Source organism: Desmodus rotundus, chromosome 9, assembly GCF_022682495.2.
Source record: "Desmodus rotundus isolate HL8 chromosome 9, HLdesRot8A.1, whole genome shotgun sequence".
Classification (NCBI taxonomy): domain Eukaryota; kingdom Metazoa; phylum Chordata; class Mammalia; order Chiroptera; family Phyllostomidae; genus Desmodus; species Desmodus rotundus.
Window position 1 is genome coordinate 49,330,519 of NC_071395.1, and position 20,228 is coordinate 49,350,746.

At 55.4% G+C, this 20,228-nt stretch overlaps 1 protein-coding gene across 6 annotated transcripts; it reads right to left on the reverse strand.

Moving 5' to 3' along the window:
* Window positions 1-3,197: 3,197 nt before the first annotated feature.
* On the reverse strand, window positions 3,198-20,196 carry MEF2B (myocyte enhancer factor 2B). 6 transcript variants are annotated; one of them, XM_045195589.3, is made up of 10 exons: window positions 13,942-14,418; window positions 11,839-11,906; window positions 7,193-7,275; window positions 6,490-6,598; window positions 5,447-5,581; window positions 4,720-4,867; window positions 4,406-4,539; window positions 4,219-4,339; window positions 3,994-4,105; window positions 3,198-3,652 (listed from the first exon to the last, which is right to left on the reverse strand). In XM_045195589.3, exons 1-10 carry the CDS (start codon window positions 14,099-14,101, stop codon window positions 3,427-3,429), a joined length of 1,296 nt encoding a protein of 431 aa, XP_045051524.2. In that variant the 5' UTR covers window positions 14,102-14,418; the 3' UTR covers window positions 3,198-3,426. The 6 variants fall into 6 exon arrangements, with proteins under 6 accessions (XP_045051524.2, XP_045051525.1, XP_045051520.1 ...); XM_045195590.3 differs by lacking the exons at window positions 11,839-11,906; window positions 13,942-14,418 and adding an exon at window positions 19,617-20,196 and having other exon boundaries at window positions 6,490-6,693; XM_045195585.3 differs by lacking the exons at window positions 11,839-11,906; window positions 13,942-14,418 and adding an exon at window positions 16,523-16,670 and having other exon boundaries at window positions 6,490-6,693.
* Between the last annotated feature and the right edge of the window lie 32 nt (window positions 20,197-20,228).

A 20,228-nucleotide genomic window follows, 5' to 3' on the forward strand; every position in this document is an offset into this window, starting at 1 on the left:
CTTGCATTCCCCTCCTCCCTGGTCTCTGGCTTCCATTCTCTATTCCCCACCCCCAACCCACAGTCTGTTTTCTCCTGGGAAGTTTGAGAGCACCTGGTGACACTTGAGCCAGACACATCCCTCCTCTGTTCGCAACCATCCACGACTCCCAACTCATGCAGAACAAAACCAAAGTCTTCTCTTCTACGTTGGAAGGTCTCTGTGCTGCATTCTTCATTGTTCGCCACTGGACACTCCTTGGTCTCTGTCCTCCCCACTGGGCATTCCATGCCCCCTGATCCTTACTGGATGATCTCTATGTCTGTCCACACTAGTGTCCCACATTCTGTGACCATACTGAGGTCCACACTGTCATCGCACACTGCCTGTTATACCACAGTACTCTCAAAAATGCATCTCTCAGATATCCAGCCTCTTTCACTGTGTCTGTGCCCAGGCCACAATTCCCACGGAGCTTCCAACCAGTGACTGAGCTGCTAGAGGACTTGGGGCACTCCGACTGTAATATTGGCCCTGGCCAATGGCACCATGGTGTCCTTAGCAAGGCTGGTGGTAGGACACTTCCGTACAATCCTCCCTGCTTCCTCCCCAACAGAGCCACTGGACACATCCAGGGTCTGGACACAGAGGTTTTTCTAAAACCCAGTAGCCTACCCACTGTTCCTTCCGGGCTAGGACATGGCACACTGTACGTGCATAATCACACACATGCAGTACACACCACAGCCTGCTTCTGAGTCCCCAGGCTGGGAGCCTTAAGACATGGGGTGGAGGCCCTGGAAGCCGAGATGGATTTTATGTATTTATTACTATTTCTATTTTATTTTAAAATATTGAGTGGGAAGCTCAGAATCTAAAGCCCATTATTGGGCGCCACCTAATGGCAGATGGCAAAAGTGCAGGCTCCATGCACCCGCCCTTGGGTGCCCCCAGCCTTTTTGAAGCAGCCCACATTTTCAGGAACTCCACACTGAGCATTTAGCTTGTGGGCACAGACTTCAGAGACTGGCCTGGCTTCTTGTCCACTGTGAGGGTGAGACCCAGAGGCTGAGAAGGCACCCTGTCTGGCTCTGCCTCAGTGTCCCCCAAGGGTCCTGTGTCTGGTTGTATGAGGGGTTGTGACCATGACACTGTGAAGTCCACCAGGTGGGAAGTTTATCCACCTGGAGGAGATGGCCAGGGTCCTTGTGCCCTGAAAAAGGGGACCCTCAGAAGGTAGAGAATTTGCACCTTCAAGGTGACCACCATGCCCACGCCAACAGTGCTACTGGGCAACGCGGAGAGTGTGGCTGCGTGGCCTGGGCCCCAGAGCCCACTGTCATGGGCTGGCGTGGGGGCAGCAGTCCACTCCTCTGAGGCTGGGTTGGGGCACAAGGGGGCAGGTGAAGGGTATTTAGGACCTGAGTTTGAGTTGGGTGAGAGGACTCCCCAGCCTAACTTGGGCACCTTACAGAGCCCTTGTGTTCACCCCACACGCTCTGCATTCTCTGCAGGCCTCCCAGCACCGGTGGGGGCCCCTAACCGCCCTCCAGATCAGAAGCCCTGAGCTGTCCATGGCACCCGCTTCCCTTTCCCCCCACACTAGAGCCACCCAGGGGTCCTGGTGGCTATGCCCTAAACATGCCTGACTCCCAGCCCTTCCGCCTCCTGCTGCTCTTGCCCATTGCCCCCCCCCCACACACACACACACACTGCATCCCCACCCTGGGATTCCTCAGGAGGGGAGATCTGATCATACCATGTCCCTCCCCTGCAAACTGGGGCCCCAAAGCCCCTACTTTACTGGGGATGATGTGTCAAGGACTCAGAGGTCCGTGGAGGACAGAGCCCAGAGGAGTCTGGCATGTGGGTGGCATATACAAACCACTTGGAGTGCCCCACCTCACAGAAAGTTCTGCCACTTTACATATTCTGCCCTCTCCCCACCCCTGGAAGGAGTCAGCCCTAAGTCTTGGCAGGGAAATGAGGACTACAGAACAGGAGGTGCTGAATTGCATGGACTGGGACTGACTTTGAAGCCTGTTCTGCACATGCTTCCCCTCTTTATCCACCATCTGTGACTGTGTGGGTGAATGGTGGGATGCAAGGCATTGGAGTTTACTGTAAAAGCACCTCTGTGTGGTGCTGGAGTGACAAGAGGGGCCAGGGAGGGACACATCTTTTAAGTACTAATGCCAATATTCTGTTTACATTCCTGTCCGAACTGGTGATCTGCACTCAACAAACCGCCTGTCTGCTTGACGTAGCAGTCACATCTGCTTCCCGGCTTGGGACAGTGCAGAGGCCTTCCTGGAGGAGTGGACACAGAGTTAGGCCTTGGGGGGTAGGGAGCAGTCTTTTAAAAAAATGAGTTGGGGGTTGAGGGAGGTGGTCCAGGAGAAAGGACCAGCATTGCCTTGGGGTTGGAACTGCAAGTGTTTCTAGGGGACTCAGGACAGGGCACAATGTGGGGGACAGGGGCAGAGTGGGCAGGACAGCTGAGGAGCTATGGCTGTCAAGGGTCCCATCTGAGTGTCCCATCTCAGTACCCACTGAGACCACCTGCAAGGTGGCTGGAGGTGGGGTGAGCAGACAGAGCTCCCTTGAGCTACTGCACCCTCAAGTCTGCCCACACATGGGACAGGCCAGGGCCAGGGCCGGGGGTTGGGGGGTGGGGGGGTGGAGTGTAGTGTGCACCTCAGAGTAAGTGGGTAACCAGCGAGCTCCCTCCTCCCTCCCTTCGAACAAAATTGCTGAGTCAGGGGATCAAGGGACAAGCCATTTAAAAGAGAAACGGCATAGTACCCCAACATTCAAGTTTCTCACCTGCTTTTTGCTGCAAGCAACTATGACCAGCCTGGGGACTTGCCCCTGAGCCTGCCACCTGTCACCCCCAAATTTTGAGGGTAAATAGCCAGGCCCCTTGCTGGTGGGGTGGAACCTCTAGAGGCACACTCCGCATGTTCCCCAAGGCCCGCCCTGGTGCCCCCCCCCCCCACTGTCCCGTGCTCGTTTGCGCCCCTTGCAGAGCCCCTGTCCTCATGTGGCCACCCCACTCTAGGACTTTCTCCCCATACCCCAGCCGCGCTTGAATCCTCATCTCAGGGCGGAATTATGGCGGGAATTCCCCAAACCCAGACAAGGCTGGACTGAAGCCACTGGGGAGGAGGTGGGAGGACGTTGGCGTGGTAGGGGTGGCTCTGAGCAGCGACAGATCGTTTCATCCACAGAGGCCATGCATGTTTTATTGGTGGGTACACACTCAGTAAGGGGAAACCGAGCCCCACCACCATGTACCCCAACCCAGCCTTCCTCCTCCAGGCCCCCACCGTGGAGGGGGCCGTACCCACTGGGTCTTCTCTAAGGACACGGGGAGGGAGGTGGGGAGCCTACGTGACCTCGCCCAGCCTGGCGTAGCAGACAGGGCCAGTGCCACCCCCAAGTCTACTACCGGGGCCAGCCGTCAGCAGCGGGTAGCCGGCGCAGCGGGGGCCCGGGCCGTAGGGGCTCTGCCAGGGGCCGGGCCAGGAGCAAGGGGTAGGGAAAGGTCTTGGGAAAGTCGCCGGGACCCCCGGGTGCCGGCGAGAGGCGCTCAGACTTGATGCTGACTTGGGGGGTCGTTGGGGAGGCACCCCGAGCTGGCGGACCCTCCTCGCCCAGGCTGCGGCCCCCACTGCAAGAGAGGAGAAGGGAGAGAGAGCCGTGAGCTCTGTGAGGAAGGAAGGGAGGGAAACCAGGAGATGGCACGGCTTGGGCAAAGGCTCGGCAAGAGGACCTTGGGAAAGGAGGGGGTGGCCATCTCTCTTGGGGCCTCCAAAATAGCCGCCCCCCACCCCCACCTCCGCCAGAACTCCGGAAGGGCTGAGTGCAGGAACAGGAGTGGCCACCAGGTGTCAGCAGTGGCTAGGGGCTTCCGAAGATGTGGAAAGCCCGCCCCCCGCCCCCCCCGCCCCCCCCCCCCCCCCCCCCCCCCCGCGGAACCTGACTGGTAGGAGAGGCAGTCAGGGCACTTACCTGGGCTGGGCAGCGGCGGCTAGGGGCCCATCACCCCTCGAGGGCTGCCAGGGGGCCAGGGTAGGGGGCTGCAGCAAGCCCGGGGGCGGAGGGGGGTCTCCAAGGCCATATTCTGGGGGGGCAGGAGGAGTAAACTGAGGTCCCCACTAGCCAGTTTCCAGGTGGTTGTGGGGGGGGGGGCGGAGTGTGGGCTGCCCAGCAGGCAGGGCTGTGAGGGGCACATACCTGGGGGCCCTGCTGGGAGGAAGGGGAAGCTTCCTAGTGGGGGTCCTGGAGCTGCAGCAGAGCATGGACTCTGCAGGCTACCATAGAGGCCTCTCTGTGCGGAGAAAAGGGGAAGGGGGAACTGAGGCCCACAATCAGGCCACCCTGCCTGCCCCCAGCAGCCCTGACACTCCTTCCCCTCACTCACCGAGGTGCTCAGTCCCCCTCGGCCTCCTACCAGGCCACCAGGCAGGTCTGACCTCCGCCCATCAGCTGTCAGGTACAGGGGTGGCGGTGTCTTGCTGGCAAGGTGGCTCGGTGAGAAGAGAGGGTGGGCCAGGCCTGCGGAGCAGGAGACCCCCAGAGAGAGGGCAGGCAGACATGTCATCTACTGACAGCGCAGGTCCAGAGGTGATAAACACAGCCAAGCAAGGCTAGAGCCAAGATCCCCATCCCCACATACTCCCCTGGGACCCTCACCCCTGCCTCTCCCCTCTGCTTCTGCCTGTGCCTCATGCTTACCTGGGGGCCCAGCTTTGGGGGCTGCTGGCCGGAAGGGAGAGGGGCGGCTCTGGGCAGGGAGGGCCTCCCCAAGCCCACTGGAGTCACAGCCTGGTGGGGGCAGGGCCCCATAGACCATGTCTGGGCTGGGCATAGCAGGGGCTGCTGGCTGAGGGCAGAGAGGACAGGACTGGTTGGAGGAACGAGGAAGTGAGGAAAGACAGAATATCCCAATGCGTTCAGGGGCATCTCCACCTTTCAGAAGCCCTCACTACTCCTCCCTGTGGCCTAATCTTGCATGACTGGGGTGCCCGTGTCTGGATTTGTTTCTCCTTGACAGCCAGGCCCAGGGCTGTGGCTTCTCACTCAGCATAGGCCTCCCAGGTGTTTGATGAATGAGAGAGAGAGAGAGAGAGAGAGAGAGAGAGAGAAAGAAAGAAAGAAAAGGGAGGGAGGGAGGGAAGGAAGGAAGGAAGGAAGGAAGGAACAAGGAAGGAAGGAAGGAAGGAAAGGAAGAGAGAAAGAGAGAAAGGAAGAAAGAAAAACTATCTGCCTATTCAACTCTTATTCATCCTTCAAAGCCCTAGCTACAATGCCCACTCTTCCAGGAAGCTTTTCCTGCCTATCCAGGCAGAGACCTACCACCAAACTCCAGGCTTCCTGGCCCTTTTTCAGTCTCAGCCTTGACCATTTGGGCCTAGGAGATGGGGAGAGGGCCACATTCATGGCAGGACAGGGAGTCACTTACATAGAGCCGGGGCCGGGGCAAGGCTGGATCACCCCCATCACCCGCCAGCCTCCGCAGCTTCTCTCCTGGCCCCTCAGGTCCCTCATCTGACTCCAGCTCTGGTCCATCGAGGCCCACACCCCTCCGCTTCAGTGTCTGCAGGGAGGGAACATAACAGGGTGAAACTTCTCCCATCCTAGCCAGGGAGATTGTATGGGTGAGGGAAGAGACCTACCCAGTTCTGGGGGTGGGGCAGAGTGCAGACACAGCCTGTTCCAGTAAAATCCCATTGACCAAAGCCCCCAGTGAGTTATCTGGTAAGTTCCAACTGTGTGCAAGAAAGGGACTGTCCTGCCCTGAGACCAGAGACCCACCGAGGCCTGCTGGCACTGCCCTAACGCTCCTCCTGAATACAACTCTGGGTGTCTCCATTCTGCACCTACAGCAGGGGTGTCAAACTCATTTTCACGGGGTGCCACACCAGCCTCGCTGTTGCCTTCAAAGGGCCAAAATAATTTTAGGACTGTATAAATGTAACTACTCCTTAACAGTTAAGGAGTTTGAAATCACATGTGGCCCTTTGAAGGCAACCTCGAGGCTGATGTGGCCCCCGGTGAAAATGAGTTTGACACCCCTGATCTACATATACTTCAGAGCCTGCATGTAGCAGGTGTTCAACAAACGTCGAGAAACTGAGCACCTGAGGACAATTTTATAGGATTTCCTCAACTCCTTGAGACCAGTGACCTGCATGGGCTTGGATTTCAGTGAGGTCCGCTTGCTCCACGGTGCCTTTTATTTTCTGTCCCGTGCTCACCAGACGGGTAACAGGATTGAGTGAGGTGGTGTGTGAGGGGCACACAGTGCAGCCGTCCATGTGCAGCGGTTGATGTTTCATTTCTACTCTCCAGGAACTACCCCAGAGGGACACTCCATTACCCCCAAAGCTGCTGTGACTGGCAGCAAAGCCAGACTGCAACACTTTTGTACAAACCAAGAGTCCCTAGTCTCTGAGCCAGCAGAGTGTGCTGGCTTCATGGGCCCGGGGAGCAGGGCCCGGCTACCTCGAGGATGTCGGTGTTGGTGCGGCTCTCGTGGGGCTCACTGTACTCCGTGTACTTCAGGAGCACACGGTCCATGTCCGTGCTGGCATACTGGAAGAGGCGGTTGGCGCTGTTGAAGATGATAAGAGCAATCTCACAGTCGCAGAGCACGCTCAGCTCGTAGGCCTTCTTCATCAGCCCAAACTTCCTTTTGGTAAATGTCACCTAGACCCAGGACCCACAGGTGAGCAGGGGAAGACAAGGATTTGGAGTGGTGTGGGGGAGGGGAAGGAGCCTAACAGTTTCCTGAACACGCCTCATGATTCTGTGCCTCTGCATAGGCTGTTCTTTCTGGCTGTACCTCTCACTTGTCAGCCTGACAAACTTCTACTGATGCTTCAAAACCAAGCCCAAGTCACCTCTCCTTTGGGATGTTTTCCTCGGCCTCCTAGGCGGAGCCCACACACCCTCTCTGAGCTTCCTCAGTTCTGTGCCTCCCTCTGGTCCAGCCCTCTGAGTTGGGTGTGTTTGTGTCAACTTCCATCTGTCCTGTGACCAGGGCTTCAGTAAATCACGAAAATGAGCAAACGCTACATCTCAGACTCCAGACAGGGCATCAGGACTCATTCCCCTACAGTTCCCCCAAATGGCCAAGCCTTTGCCCGGGCCACATCCCCCACTGTGAATGCCTTCCCACAACCACTGTTCCACCCAGTAAACTCACCTGCCGATTCCTCTGGTCCAGAATGCGTGAGATCTGTATTTTTTTCCTCCCCATTGTCCTAGGCTGGGCAGAGTGACCTTGATCTGGGGGAGGAAGAAAAGAGGACAGAGTGCGTGGGTGGAGAGAAGGGCCAGGCAACCAGCCTTCCTTCCCGGCTCCACCTTCCCCTGCCCTGAGCTGAGGTGATGGGGGAAACCCAGGCAGGCTGGGCCACCTCCACAGCCCCCATTTTCAGCCAGCCCAGAATGCAGTAGATGCTCAATGAACAGCTTTGCACCAATTCCACGTGAGGACAAGGCTGACCCAAAGCAAAAGATGGAGGTACAGATGCTCCTGTCCCAGCATCTAAAAAATTACTGCCTGGTGACTGTGGTACCTGAGGAAGCCTGACCGCCCTGGACATCCATCTGTACAGTAGAGGTGACAGTGTTGTGTACTGCTCATTGTTGTTGGGGACAAAATGAGCTAACCTATGTGGCACCTGTGTGCCTGGCACGTAGCAGGTGCCACATATGTGCTGCTCTTGTGAACTCTGGCAACAACCTAAAAGCCCTCAACAGGCCAGGTGAGCGGGGCCCCCGATGCAGCACTCAGTAATCCTGAGCCTCGAAACTGCCCGGTCCGCCCACCGGAACCTTTCACCGGAACGTTTCAACCCATTCTACACACGAAAGCCCCCAGAACGAGATCAAGGGCTGCGGTAATCCCCCCCAAAACAAACAAACATACATTTAAAAACTGCATTGAGTGTGGAAAAAAGACTAGAAGGAAAAGCTTGTTATGGGAGATACCATCTGATGGGAATTTACAGGTCAGTTTTCCTTTTTAAAAAACTGAGGTGCAATTCACATCACACAAAATTCGCCACTTCAAAGTGCATAGTTCAGTGGCATTTAGTCCACTCGCAATGTTGTAGAACCATCACCTCAATCTAGCTCCCCAAATTTTTAATTCCCCCCAAAAGAGACCCCATTCCCATGAGCAGTCACTCCCCACCCGCCTCCCGCAGCCCCCAGCAACCCCTGCAACCCTGACAGTTCATGTAAATGGAACCATACAATGTGTGACCCTTTCTGTCTTTTTTTTTCATGTTTTAAAGAATTATTTTAAAAATATATCCTCGGGTGAAGATATTTTTTTAAAGATTTTATTTATTGCCCTGGCTGGTGTGGCTCAGTTGGTTGGGCATCGTTCTCCAAACGGAAAGGTCACTGGTTCGATTCCCAGTTAGGGCATGTGCCCGGGTTGCAGGTTAGGTCCCCAGGAGGGGCACTTGAGGAAGGCAGCCAGTCAATGTCTCTCTCTCTCACATCAATGTTTCTCGCCTTCTCTATCTCCCTCCCTTCCCCTCTATCAAAAATCGAAAATAAAAACAATTTTTTAAAAAGATTTTATTAATTTATTTTTAGAGAGAGGGGAAAGGAGGGAGAAAGAGAGAGAGAGAAACATCAATAGGTTGCCTCTCCTTCTACATGCCCTGAACCTGAAACCCAGGCGTGTGCCCTGACCAGGAACTGAACTAGCGACCTTGCCGTTTGCAGAACGATGCCCAACCAACTGAGCCACACCAGCCAGGACTTTTCTTGTTTGTTTTTGATTATCTGCATTTTATAACTTTCCCCTCAGTGATTATGGACTATTTCTGTTAAAACTGTTTTAAATTACTTTATTTATTTTTTTTTCTATCCTCACTTGAGGACATGCTCACTGATGTGAGAGAGAGAGACGGAGAGAGAGACACCGACTGGTTGTCATACCCCACCCACCGCCCGCACGCACCCCCTGGCGATTCCCCAACTAACTGAGCCACCCACCAGGGTTAAAAATATATTTTTTTAAATAACAGACACCAACCCTGCCTCACCTTCTGCCAGGAGGAGGCGGGGACACCCTGGAAAGGCCTCAGGCTTAGAGCCCTCAGCCCACGATTTGGGTCCAGAGCAGCTTGGGAGACACCTCAGACCCTCCTCATGGGGATCTCAGATCCCCCCAGTGGCGTCCCCAGGGGTGAGATTGGGCAACTCAGGCAGGGCAGCATGGCTCCAAAACAAGGAGCATGTTGGGGTCCGGGACTTCCCCAGTGCCCGCCACGCAGGGATCCTTGGAAAGAAGAGATCATGTTGCCTGATGAGTGGCACCCGTCATGCTGTACAGTCAGCCACCCCAAGGCCCCCAAGATTCCTGACACCCCTCCACCAATTCTGTGACCACACTTTACCCCAAGCCACTTCCATGCCACAGGTGACTGAGGCCATATCACAGGCCTGCCCAGGGCAAGTAGACCTGCACTTAGGTCCTAGCCAGTCTTGACCCACTGGGCAGCCCTCAGCAAGAGACGCCTCTCCCTGGGCCTCACATTGCTGTTCTGTGAGCGAGGTGGGTTGAAATGCAGAGCACCCGGCACCGAGCTGGAAACACACTCTGGGGGAGTGTAGGGAAATGTGCGCTACTGTGGGTCTGTCTCCACGAGTAGCCACATGTGCTTTCCGGGGTCCCAGGGCCCAGGAGTGTAAGGCACTCAATCCTTGGCCATCTTACGTGGCCTGCTGTGAGATCCCAGGAGTGCCCTCTACCTTCCCTGGACTGGCTTTCTGAGCCGTCACAACCACGCAGAGCCTGGCCGACGACAGCCCCAGCCCCCTAGCTCCAGATTGATTTGCTAAATTTAACCTCTGGGGCTAATTTTAATCCCTGGCTGGAATCGGGCGAGTTCCCACGACTGGGATGTGTTTCTCTCGCCCTGATGGGTCCCTGGGGACAGACAGGGGCACAGGCCCAGAGGTCCCAGTGCCAAGATGACTCCGGAAATGCCCCCCACGCTTGGGGTCCCATGGGAACACGGGACTTGAACCTGAGAATCTGGGCCTGGAATATCCGACTTCTCAGTCTGTCCCCATTTTAGACAATGACATCCTTGTTATGGCAGGGGTCACATAATGGGGGAGCCCCAAGAGCCAAAAGGTCAAGGGGGTCTCTCTGAACTGAGACCCAAGAGCCAAGACAGGAAGTGAGTTCCAGACAGAAGGAACAGCAGGTGCAAATGCCCTGCAGGGGGATGAGAGACACGGCAACAAGGCTGGAGCTCAGAGCTCGGAGCTCAGGGGAGAGGTCGCAGAGGCAGGGCCACTCTGGGTCCTCTAAGCTGTGGGGAAGGCTGGGAGTTTGAGTCTAAGAGTGACGGAGAGCCATGGGAAGGGCTGAGTAAGAAGGGACAGAGTCTGATTTACCGCTGAAATTTTTTTCCATGGCTGCCATGGGGAGGGGGTGCGGGGTAGAGATGGCAGGATAGTGGAGGGGAGGCCAGGGCTTGCATCCACCTGGGCAGAGCCTGGGGGTGAAGTCATTGTACTCCAGGGCTCCTTGGGTCCTCCAGAAGGCACCAGGTCCTCTGCCATTTCTGGGGCCAGGCCCGACGGGCACCAATGGGCTCACACAGGGGCTTGACTCCTCTGACTCTCGATGACCCTGGAACCCCCAGTCCTCACCCAGGAACTAAAGTCATCCCCAGCTTTGGCCCCTGAGGGACCGACCCAACACAAAGCTGTGATCATGACCCTCCCTGCTCACACACTGTTTGTGGCTCCCTACTGCCGTCAGGAGACAGTTTCAGTTCCCAGCCTGGCATTCAAGGCCCTGCCCCAGTCAGCCCCTGCCCACCTTCCTCCACCTCCAACAAACTGTCTCTGCCTGGAAAGCCTTTTAGCACCTTCTTCACCTGGCCAACTCTTTTTTTTTAAAAGATTTTATTTATTTAGACCTTGGCTGGTGTGGCTCAGTGGACTGAGCACCAGCCTATGAACCAAAGGGTCACTGGTTCGATTCCCAGTCAGGGGAACATGCCTGGGTTTCGAGCTAGGTCCCCAGTGGAGGGTGTGCAGGAGGCAACCACACATCGATGTTTCTCTCCCTCTCTTTCTCCCTCCCTTCCTCTCTCTAAAAATAAATAAATAAAATCTTAAAAGAACAAAATAAAAATTTTTAAATGGTAAATCTTATATATATTTTAAAAATTATTTTATTTATTTATTTCTTTAGAGAGAAGGGAAGGGAGGAAGAAAGAGAGGGAGAGAAACATCAATTTGAGAGAGAGACATCCATTGGCTCAAATGTGCGCAGACCAGGGACTAAACCCACAACCTAAGCATGTGCCTGACTGGAAATTAAACTGGCAACCCTTCACTTTGCAGAATGACACTCAACCAGCTGAGCTACACTGATCAGGGCTCTTGGCCAACTCTTCTTCACACTTCAAATGCCAGCTCAAAAAATCCATCCCTCCAGGAAGCCGTCCCTGCCCTCTGTCTGGACTGCTACGGCTCCCATCCTCCCCTTCAGTTTTGACCGCTTGGGGCTGGGAATGTGTGTACCCAGCTCTGCCTACTCCAGAATGGAAGCCCCTCAGGATAAGATATAGGGGTGACTGAGTAGATTTGGTGAATAGAGTAGGTCAAAAGAGACACGTCTGAACTCCCCACAGCTTCCCTCAACAACTTCCTCTCAGACTCCCCCAGCTGACTCCCTACCCAGAAATACACGCGCATGCAAATCCAACCACTGAGTGGACCTGTCTCAGGCCCAGGTGTGAAGGGCCAGCCAAGGAATGTGGGGGTGGAAGGCCCAGGGTGTGCGTATATATTTGTACTTACATGCAAATCCCCACTCCGAGCCGCAGACAAACCAGCGGCCAGTTCTCCAGATGTTGGCGTGATCGGAACTGCTGGGGGAGGTGGTGGTGGTTGCTGAGTGTGCCAGGCACGAGGAGGCAGTCTGAGGTTTGGGGAAGCCTCTTCTGTGCACCCCCCACGCCAACATCTACCCAGAAAGCAGAGAGCTTGTGGCATCTGCCCAGCAGAGAGGCAGAGAGATGGACCCATCGACAGGGAATGGAGGGTCATGAGAAATCCAAGAGGGCATCTCAGTGGAGGAAGCATGTATTTGGGCCTCAGGGGAAAGACTGAATGCGATCCTGAGCAGATGGGCAGTGGGGTGGGCATTTGAAGCGGAGAGACCAGCCCCTCCCCACCCCTTTCTTTGTACCCTCATGCTTCATTTATTAAGATCAACCATGTCCCAATCACTGTGATAAACGAACCTCATTAGAAGTAGAAAGTGTAAGCAGACCAGGGGCCACAGAATACTAGAAAAGTGACCTATCCTAAAAAGACAATAGGCTCAGATGGTTTTTATGACCGTTTTATCAAACTGTATAGGACAGAAAAGTGCAATGTTATTTAAACTGACTCAGACCTTTGAAAACAATAGGAACTGCCCAGGTCCAAAAAGAGTGAAGTATTGACTACAAAAATGGCATCGTTAGCCAGGGACTTCAAGAGAGACCTATCTGAAGAGGTGACACTTGAGCCAAGGCCTGAAGCATAAGAAAGAGACAGTCAAATGAAGGAAGAGAGTCAGTGGTGGGGAGATCTGGGGGGAGGGTGGCCCCATCCCGGGAACTGCAGGGGCCAAAGTCAGAATGATTGTGAGTTTGGCGTTCTGAGAAAAATCGAAGCCCGTATGGCTTGACAGTGTGGCAAAGGGAAGAAGCAAGGAGGATGGTGGTGGGAAGGATTGAGGGGTTGGGTCATGTAGGTATCTGTGGGCTTTATTCGGAGGGCAATGGGAAGCCATGGAGAGTTTGGGGGCAGGGGAGGGTTGGGATATGATTTTACAGTTTTAAAAATCCCCTAGCACTCTCCTGCACTGCTGGTGGGAGGAGAAGGAGGTACAGCCACTGTGAAAACTGGCTTTTACTAAACATCAGCATATGTCTGCCCTGGGACACAGTGACCTCTCCGCTCAGTGTTCACCCGAGAGAAATGGGTCTATGCTTTACCAAAGAACACAGACAAGAGTGTTCTCAGCAGCTCCATGTATCGTAGCCCCAAACTGGAAGCGACCCCAATGCCCTCAATGGGAAAATTGGTAAATACTTTCTGGTAGTTTCTACAATGGACTACTACACAGCACAGAGAAAGGCTGCACTCAAGCCCCACACAACCACCTGGGGGAATCTCCCAGACCAGTGACAATTCACCAGTGCTGGGCTTCACACCATGCGGTGTGAGTCCGTTACCCGAAGTCCCAGAACAGGCAACGCTCACGTATGCATGTCAGTCAGCACGGTGGCGGCAAGGGCGGGTGCCGTGACAGCAGCGGGGGTCCTAGGGCCGGGGGTGTTCTGCTCCCCAGTCAAGGTCCGGGCACAGAGATCTGTGCACACTCGTTCGTTCTACTAGGAATGATTTCTATGACTTATCTCTATCAAAGGTGTTTTTTTAAGAAAAGCTCCTGCCCACTCCCGGCTGCCGTGGGGAGCGGTGTCCAGCTAGGCAGGAGTGAGGTGACAGGAAGAGGCTAGGGCTAGTAACCAGGAGAGAGACGGGGCCCTGAACTGAGACGGGGATGCAGGTGGGCAGAAGTGTATGGCCCAGCTGTTGACGGAGGGGACAGCACATGCCTGGGGTGGCAGAGGAGTCCAGGGTCCCCGGCCTGAGCACTGTGCAGGGCAAGCACTGGGGGTATGAAGGAAGATTCTCATGAGCTTCTGGAGTATCATAAACTCTCTACATTGAGACATGTGGTCACTAAGTCAATTGACAAATATCCCTGGGTCCTTCAGGCCATGACTGTCATTTCCTGGCCTGGTGAGGCCCCTTAGACCCCTGGTGATGGAAACGGGGCTGAAAGGGATGTCACCCTCGTACTGGCCCTCTCCTCTGGCCTCTCCATGGAGGGCGCAGTTTTCTCACCTGTAAACGGGAGTAAGAATCCTTCTTCCACCAGCTGGGGAGGAGGGGGCTGGGAGGGAGTAAAGTGTCTCTCAACCTTGTCTTGTGGCCTCTCAGAAGTCAGAAAGACTGCGCCTTGGGACTGGGGACACTGAATCAGCATGCCATCTTGCAAGATCATGGCTAAAAGCACAGGACACGCTCGGCGACATCAAACCCCCATTTCCTCCCCTATAAAATCTGTCTCAGAACCGTGGCCTTAAAGGCTTTGCAGTGAGTGTTTGAGAGAAGAAATCAGGAAGAAATCAAGTTCCTCTTCTCGGCTCCCAGTGGGACTTTAATCGGGGGGATGAGCGACAGCATGCCGCCAGACCCCTGAGCCCAGAGGCCACACAGCTTGTTGGGGACCCAGGCCGGGAAAGGAGGGTAGGAAAGGAGAAGTGAGAGGCAGGTGGGTGGTGGGGGGAGGTGAGGGCGCACAGGGACTCGGCGAAGCGGGGAGGGGGCGCTGCTCCTGGGCCACTGCAGCGAATCAGGCCAGGGGCCTGCCTCATGCAACTCAGGCAGTAGTTTCATCACCCGCTCCCCAAGTACCTCATTACTGGCGACAGGAAGAGCCCCTTGGAAAGCCAGGACCCGCCCCCCCCCGCCCGGAGGGCTCTAGTGGCTCTGACCCCAGTTGCCCATGACCCCCCCTTCCTGCTAGGACCTGAGCCTGCCTCCTCTCTGGGGCCTGGGAGGTGGCACCTCAGATTGGGAGCACTGTGTGTGACCTAGGGGCCGGCTCAGCCCACAGCAGCCCCGGGAGCCCCATACCTGCCCTTGGGGACGAGGTGGGCTCCAGCAGTGCCTCTCTTGTGGCCAAAATACTTTGGGCCTCAGTTTCCTCCCCTGGAAAATGGGGAGTCAGGGGTGCTTGAGTTGAGGGGGGCTTCAGACATAGGTGCTCCATAAATGCTATTTTTCTTCTTTCCCTGACACTGGGCCCCTGCCCTTGGATCACTGGTCCTCAGCAGGAAGTGAGGGCTCTCAGCTCAGAGTGAGGGCCCCAGGCAGACTGAAGAAGGCTGGGAAACAGTGGGTAGGGAGAAGGCCTATTCTTCAGATGGACTGACGGAGCAGGGGTAGGGAGGTTCCCCTAAACACATGCAGAGCCCCAAGTGCCCCCCCCAAAGAAATCCACAGGTGCCTAAAACACACAGATTCCCAGAAACATGTGTCACCCAAACTCATGTGGATTCTGCATACAAAATACCCCAAAACGTGCAGTCAGCAATACACACGTACCCTCCAAAACCACATAACTCTACAAAAACCCATAACCCCCAAACACAGATCCCCCAACACACATAGACATCATGCCTCCAGCACATGCCAACCCTCAAGGGCACACAGATCTCCAAATACATGCAAACACCCCAGAACACACCAGCCCCCCCAACAACGTGCAGACGCTCAGAGCCCCCCAAACATGTGCAGCCGCCAAGCTGATCCCCCATTATGTGCAGGCCCCCAGACACAGTTGGGGCCTCATCCCTACAGTGGTGTCACCCACCCTCTGGCCTCCTGAGGCAAGACAGCACCCCTAGAGAGCTGCGGGTCTGAGGGTAGGGTGTGTCACCCATATGCAGCTCTGAATTCCAGAAGCCCAGAATATTCCAGATGGAGAAGACCCCTTGGGGGGTCCCTTTGTTCCCAGCTCCCTCTGGCACCCATGGGGAAACTGACACCCACTGAGGCACCCTTGGACCCACCTTCATAGACCTCTCCCCAGGCCTGCTCCCGGGAGGGCCCACTGTGGCCATGCATTGAGAGGCGAGGGCTGCAGCTGTGGACCTAGTTAGATCAGGGTTCGAATCCGGGCTCCACCACACACTCATTGCCTGAAGTGCTCTGAGTCTCAGTTTCCCTGTTTGTACAGTGGGCCCCTGTGAGCTCCTCCTGCACCTTGTTTCTGCTCTTGGGGAGGCCTCAAGTACCAGCAAATTCTCAGACCACCTCTGTCTCTTTCCGAGCACGTGACACACCAACCCCAGATAGCCCTTCCACTTTCCCAAAGCCTAGGCTGTGCCCTCCCTCTGGAACGCCCAGGTCTGAGTAGCTGTCCTTCGAGGCCCTGCAGAAACCCCTTCTTCTGGAAGCACCAGTTTCCCCAGGCAGGATTCCTCTCTCCCTGGAGCACTTAGCCCTAATGGATACTTTAGTGCTTCTTTGTTGCTTTCTTCAACAATAGTGTCCCCCCATGAGGACTTCTACTCTGAGAGAGCAAGGAGGGCCTCCTTCACACCCGTGTACAGCAAGCCCCCAGTCACCCTTCCCAAATGAATGAGCAAACAATGACTTAGCAAATGGAAGAAACATCAGCAACTGTTTCAGTTTTCTTTTAAACACCTTGTGACCCACAAAACACATTTGAGGCTCCCATCTGGCCCATAGGCCACCAGTTTGAAATCCCTGCTCTGAAGAGCCAACAGCATGACAGCCAACTGGATGGTGTTTGTGCTTCTCTCAGGCCGAGGGACTGACCCTGCAAACGTCCCACAGCCACATCGGAAGAAACCATGTCCCAATGACATGCACACTCAGCTTAGCACATGCTCACCTGACACCGAGCCAGTTTCTCTGTCACAGACAATGCAAATGGAGGCCTGCATCCAATCTCCCGAGGGACTTGGGATCCTGACTCCTGGGGCCAGAGAGACTCTACATTCAGAACCCAACGCTGCTGTCTGAGGCAGATTGGAGCCCAGGGCCACCCAAAGCCCCCAGTGAGGTCCCCAAAGCTGCAATGTAGCTGCAGGAACAGCCCAACTTTTCCCTCTCTTTGTTCCAGAGAAAGATCTCCCCGTGGGGCCCCAGAAATTCATCCCCAGAGGCCCAGGCCTCCCTGCTTGGGAAATTAGCACATCTGTCAGTGCTGGGCGGAAGGGATTCAGCCCACAGCCCCACAGACTCAAGACACAGTCAGCAGGGACTCCAAGACATGGCCTTGGGACATCCCTGGTCCCCACTCTATTCCCATAAATGTCTGAGAGCCCACCAGGTGCCAGGGGACACAGGGGTAGGGGCAGGACAGATTCAGCCTGGCCTCCCCCATTGCCGAGTCTTGTGGGGGAGGTAGGAGCAGACATACAACTGTGTCAGGGGCAGAAGTCTTCAAGAAAGAAATTCAACAGGGGGAGGCAGTGGGTGGTGGTGGTAGGAGCTGCTTTGAACAGAGGGGCCAGAAGGGCTTCTCTGAAAAGGAGGGAACCTCAAGGATGGGAAGACACCAGCCATGTAGGTCTGTGGGGAACAGACTGCCTCATGGAAGGAATGGTAGGTGCAAAGATCCTGAGTGAGAAGGTTCTGGGAAGATTCCAGGTGCAGGGGAAGCTGGTGTGGCTGGGACAGGGTGAGTGAGGGGCAGATGGAGACCAAAGAGGGCATGGAGGCTGCAAGGGGCCTGGGAGATCAGGTTGGGAGGTGGACTATAGAGCAATGGGGAGCCGTGAAGCGTGTGTGAGCAGGGGAGCGCTGCGGTCTGATTCAGGATTTCCAGCAGAACCAGTGGCTGCGTTGAGGAGGAGCCTTGTGTGGGCAGGAAGCCAGGACAGCACCCACAGGAGACAGTGAGGACTGTGGGTGTAGAAAGTGGACGACATAGTCCTGTGCTTACAGCTGTAGCTCATTGTGCCAATCAGTGTTGATTGCTCACTTCTAAGGACACCACCTTGACCTTGGGTGAAGCTGAGCCTGGAGAACACGCCAGTGAAGCCATTGGACCTGAGGTCTCCTTGGCCCCTGGCAGGGGGTGGGGTGGGGTGGACCTGGATGGGGCTCTTAGGCACCTCTGCTTGGTCATAGTTTGGATGGCACCTCATACCTGTGCCCGCGCACCACCTCATTTATACACACAGCCCATCTGACCCACAGACAGCCCAGTGAAGCGAAGATAGCTGCCCCGTTTTACACAGGAAGAAGCGAGCTTCTTCCCAGGGCCACAGGGCAAGACCCCTCAGATCCTTACTCAAGCCTGGGCTTGTACCGTGGGGTTGTCCTGTGGCCACTCCGTCTGGGAAGTGGGCCTGGGCACCACTGCAGTCTGAGACACTTGTTCCTGAGCCTGGGATGACGGTGCAGCCTCACAAATCCCCGTGACACACACCCAGAGAGATACTTTTGGAAGCTCAGAAACGGGACCCAACCTCTGTGTATACCTCACAGGTATTCACGGACTGGGCTGCAGTGAGCTCTCTCACCCCAAATTGGATCTCAGGCGTATGATAAATGCTCTACGAAAAATGACATTTGTCTCCAGGTGCATGTGTCTCAAATCTTCCAGAAGTCCAAACCTCCAACATGTCTACACTCATTGCATCTGAGTTGGGGGTGATGAATGATTTTAATTCCCTTTTTCCTCTTAATTTCTATTTTTCAGATGTCTGCCTAGTTGGGTAGTCGGAGATGGGAAGTAAGATGGAGCTTAAATGCCAAGTCACAGGGGCAGCCACAGAGCTCAGACAGGGGCAACTACCTGTCTGAGGCCACACAGAGAGCTGGAGCCCCTCACTCCTAGCTTTTCTTCTCTCAGGGTCTGGGGGTCCATCTTGTATTCCATCCTTTCTCTGAGGTGCCTGAGTGTCTGTACTTAGCCTCAGTCTTTCCTCCTGCAAAGTGGAGACTTCGGACCAGAAAATCAATTTCCAGCTCTCCTGGGTGAGACCCCGGGGTCCCGAATATCCAGAAATTTCATTCCCTGTAAGCCAAGATTCACTCCTCAGCTCAGACAGGTGGTAGGAGGCAGGCATGGGACAGGAAAGGGTGAGCCTGACTTCAAACCCCACACACTAGTCCTTCTAAGTCTAAGTACTTTTTGAAACCTAGTTCCTTTACCCCAAGAGTCTAAGAGTTCTTGTACCCAGATGCCCAAGATCCACAGGCCCTGACATCCCCCAGGGAGGGTTTCTTGGTCAGGCTAGGCAGGAGGCCTCAGCTAATCCTGACTTCCCAAGTCTGCAGCTGAGGGCTGGGGGTGACCAGGGACCCCCGTTGCTGACCAGTATCTGCAGCCCTGGACACTGAGAAAGGTGGAGAGAGGGGAACCATTACCATGAAAGTAAGAGCTGCAAGTTTGTCAGGTACTGAGTATTATTCCTATACCCATGTCCCACATGAGGACACTGAGGCACAGGGAAAGTGGTAGCCCTCCTTAGAGGCAGCTGCAACCCACCATGCATGGGCACCCTGTGGGTCCAGCAGAGGCACCTCTTTTGTTGCCTGAGGCATAGACCCCATGGGACAGGTGAGGGTCACAGCAGTCGCAGGCACACAGAGATGGTCACACCACATGCAGCCCTGGGGCCGTGACACATGGGGGTGCACCCGCAGCAGGAAGGCATGGGGTTGTGCACAGGAGCATCAAGGGTACAAAAAGGGGTATGCTTCAGGAGAGGAGGACACTGCAGCCCACAGGCCAGACACACAGATCACAGACACATGCCCCGGGGCTGGCACCCCAGCTTTGGCCACACAACTCCTCCCCAGCTGACATCGAAATCCTCAGACACATGCCCCTTGGACACACAACCTCTCAGAAACACAACCCTAGGACTCACAACCCCTCCTACACACCCTGCCCTTCAGGCTCACACCCCTCGGATTCACACCCTTCGGACTCACTGGCACCCTGTGGACACACAACTCCTTGGACTTACAATCCTAGGACGCACACCGCTTAGACATAGAACTTGCGACGCACAGCAGCACACTCAGACCTCCAAATGCAGCCCAGACCACAGATGACATTCAAAGGACACCGCACGAGCCTGGTCCCGACGCCACACGCACCTGCTCCGTCCGCCTGGACCGTGGGACAAGCGCACAGAAATGCAGCAGCCGCACCGAGTGCCCGGTACTCCGCGGCCACAGGTGCCTTCAGAGCCGCGGCCCTGCCCCCGGGAGCTGATTGGGCGGGATGATATCATTTACATACAGGGCGGGAACTTAGGCGTGGCCCCATCTCAGTACCAGGACACTAACTGGGATGGATGCGAAGACGCGTGTAATGAGGGAGAGGGATGGGGAAGGGGTTGGAACAGACCTGCCAGACTTCCCCCGCCTGCACTGGGCTCCCTTGACCCTACTGTGATCCTGACCCTGATTCAGACCCTGTCTTTAATCACAGCCAGTCCCAACACTAGACTTACTCCATCCTGAGTGAAATATAAATCCGTCCCTGATGGTCCCAGTAACAGAGCCCTCCTCAAAGCCAGCACTGACCCTTGCTCTCACCCAAAAGGAGGGACTACAGAAAAGGGTTCTGGAGT

Bases quoted from the DNA above. Each gene is read 5' to 3' on its own strand.
- MEF2B (XM_045195588.3), bottom strand. From the start codon at position 12,004: ATGTTGGCGTGGGGGGTGCACAGAAGAGGCTTCCCCAAACCTCAGACT. The intron at 6,694-7,192 runs GTGAGTTTACTG...TCCTGGGTCTAG, and splicing joins TGGACCAGAGGAATCGGCAG to GTGACATTTACCAAAAGGAA. The intron at 4,340-4,405 runs GTGAGTGAGGGG...TGTGGGCCTCAG, and splicing joins GAGGGGGACTGAGCACCTCG to TTCCCCCTTCCCCTTTTCTC.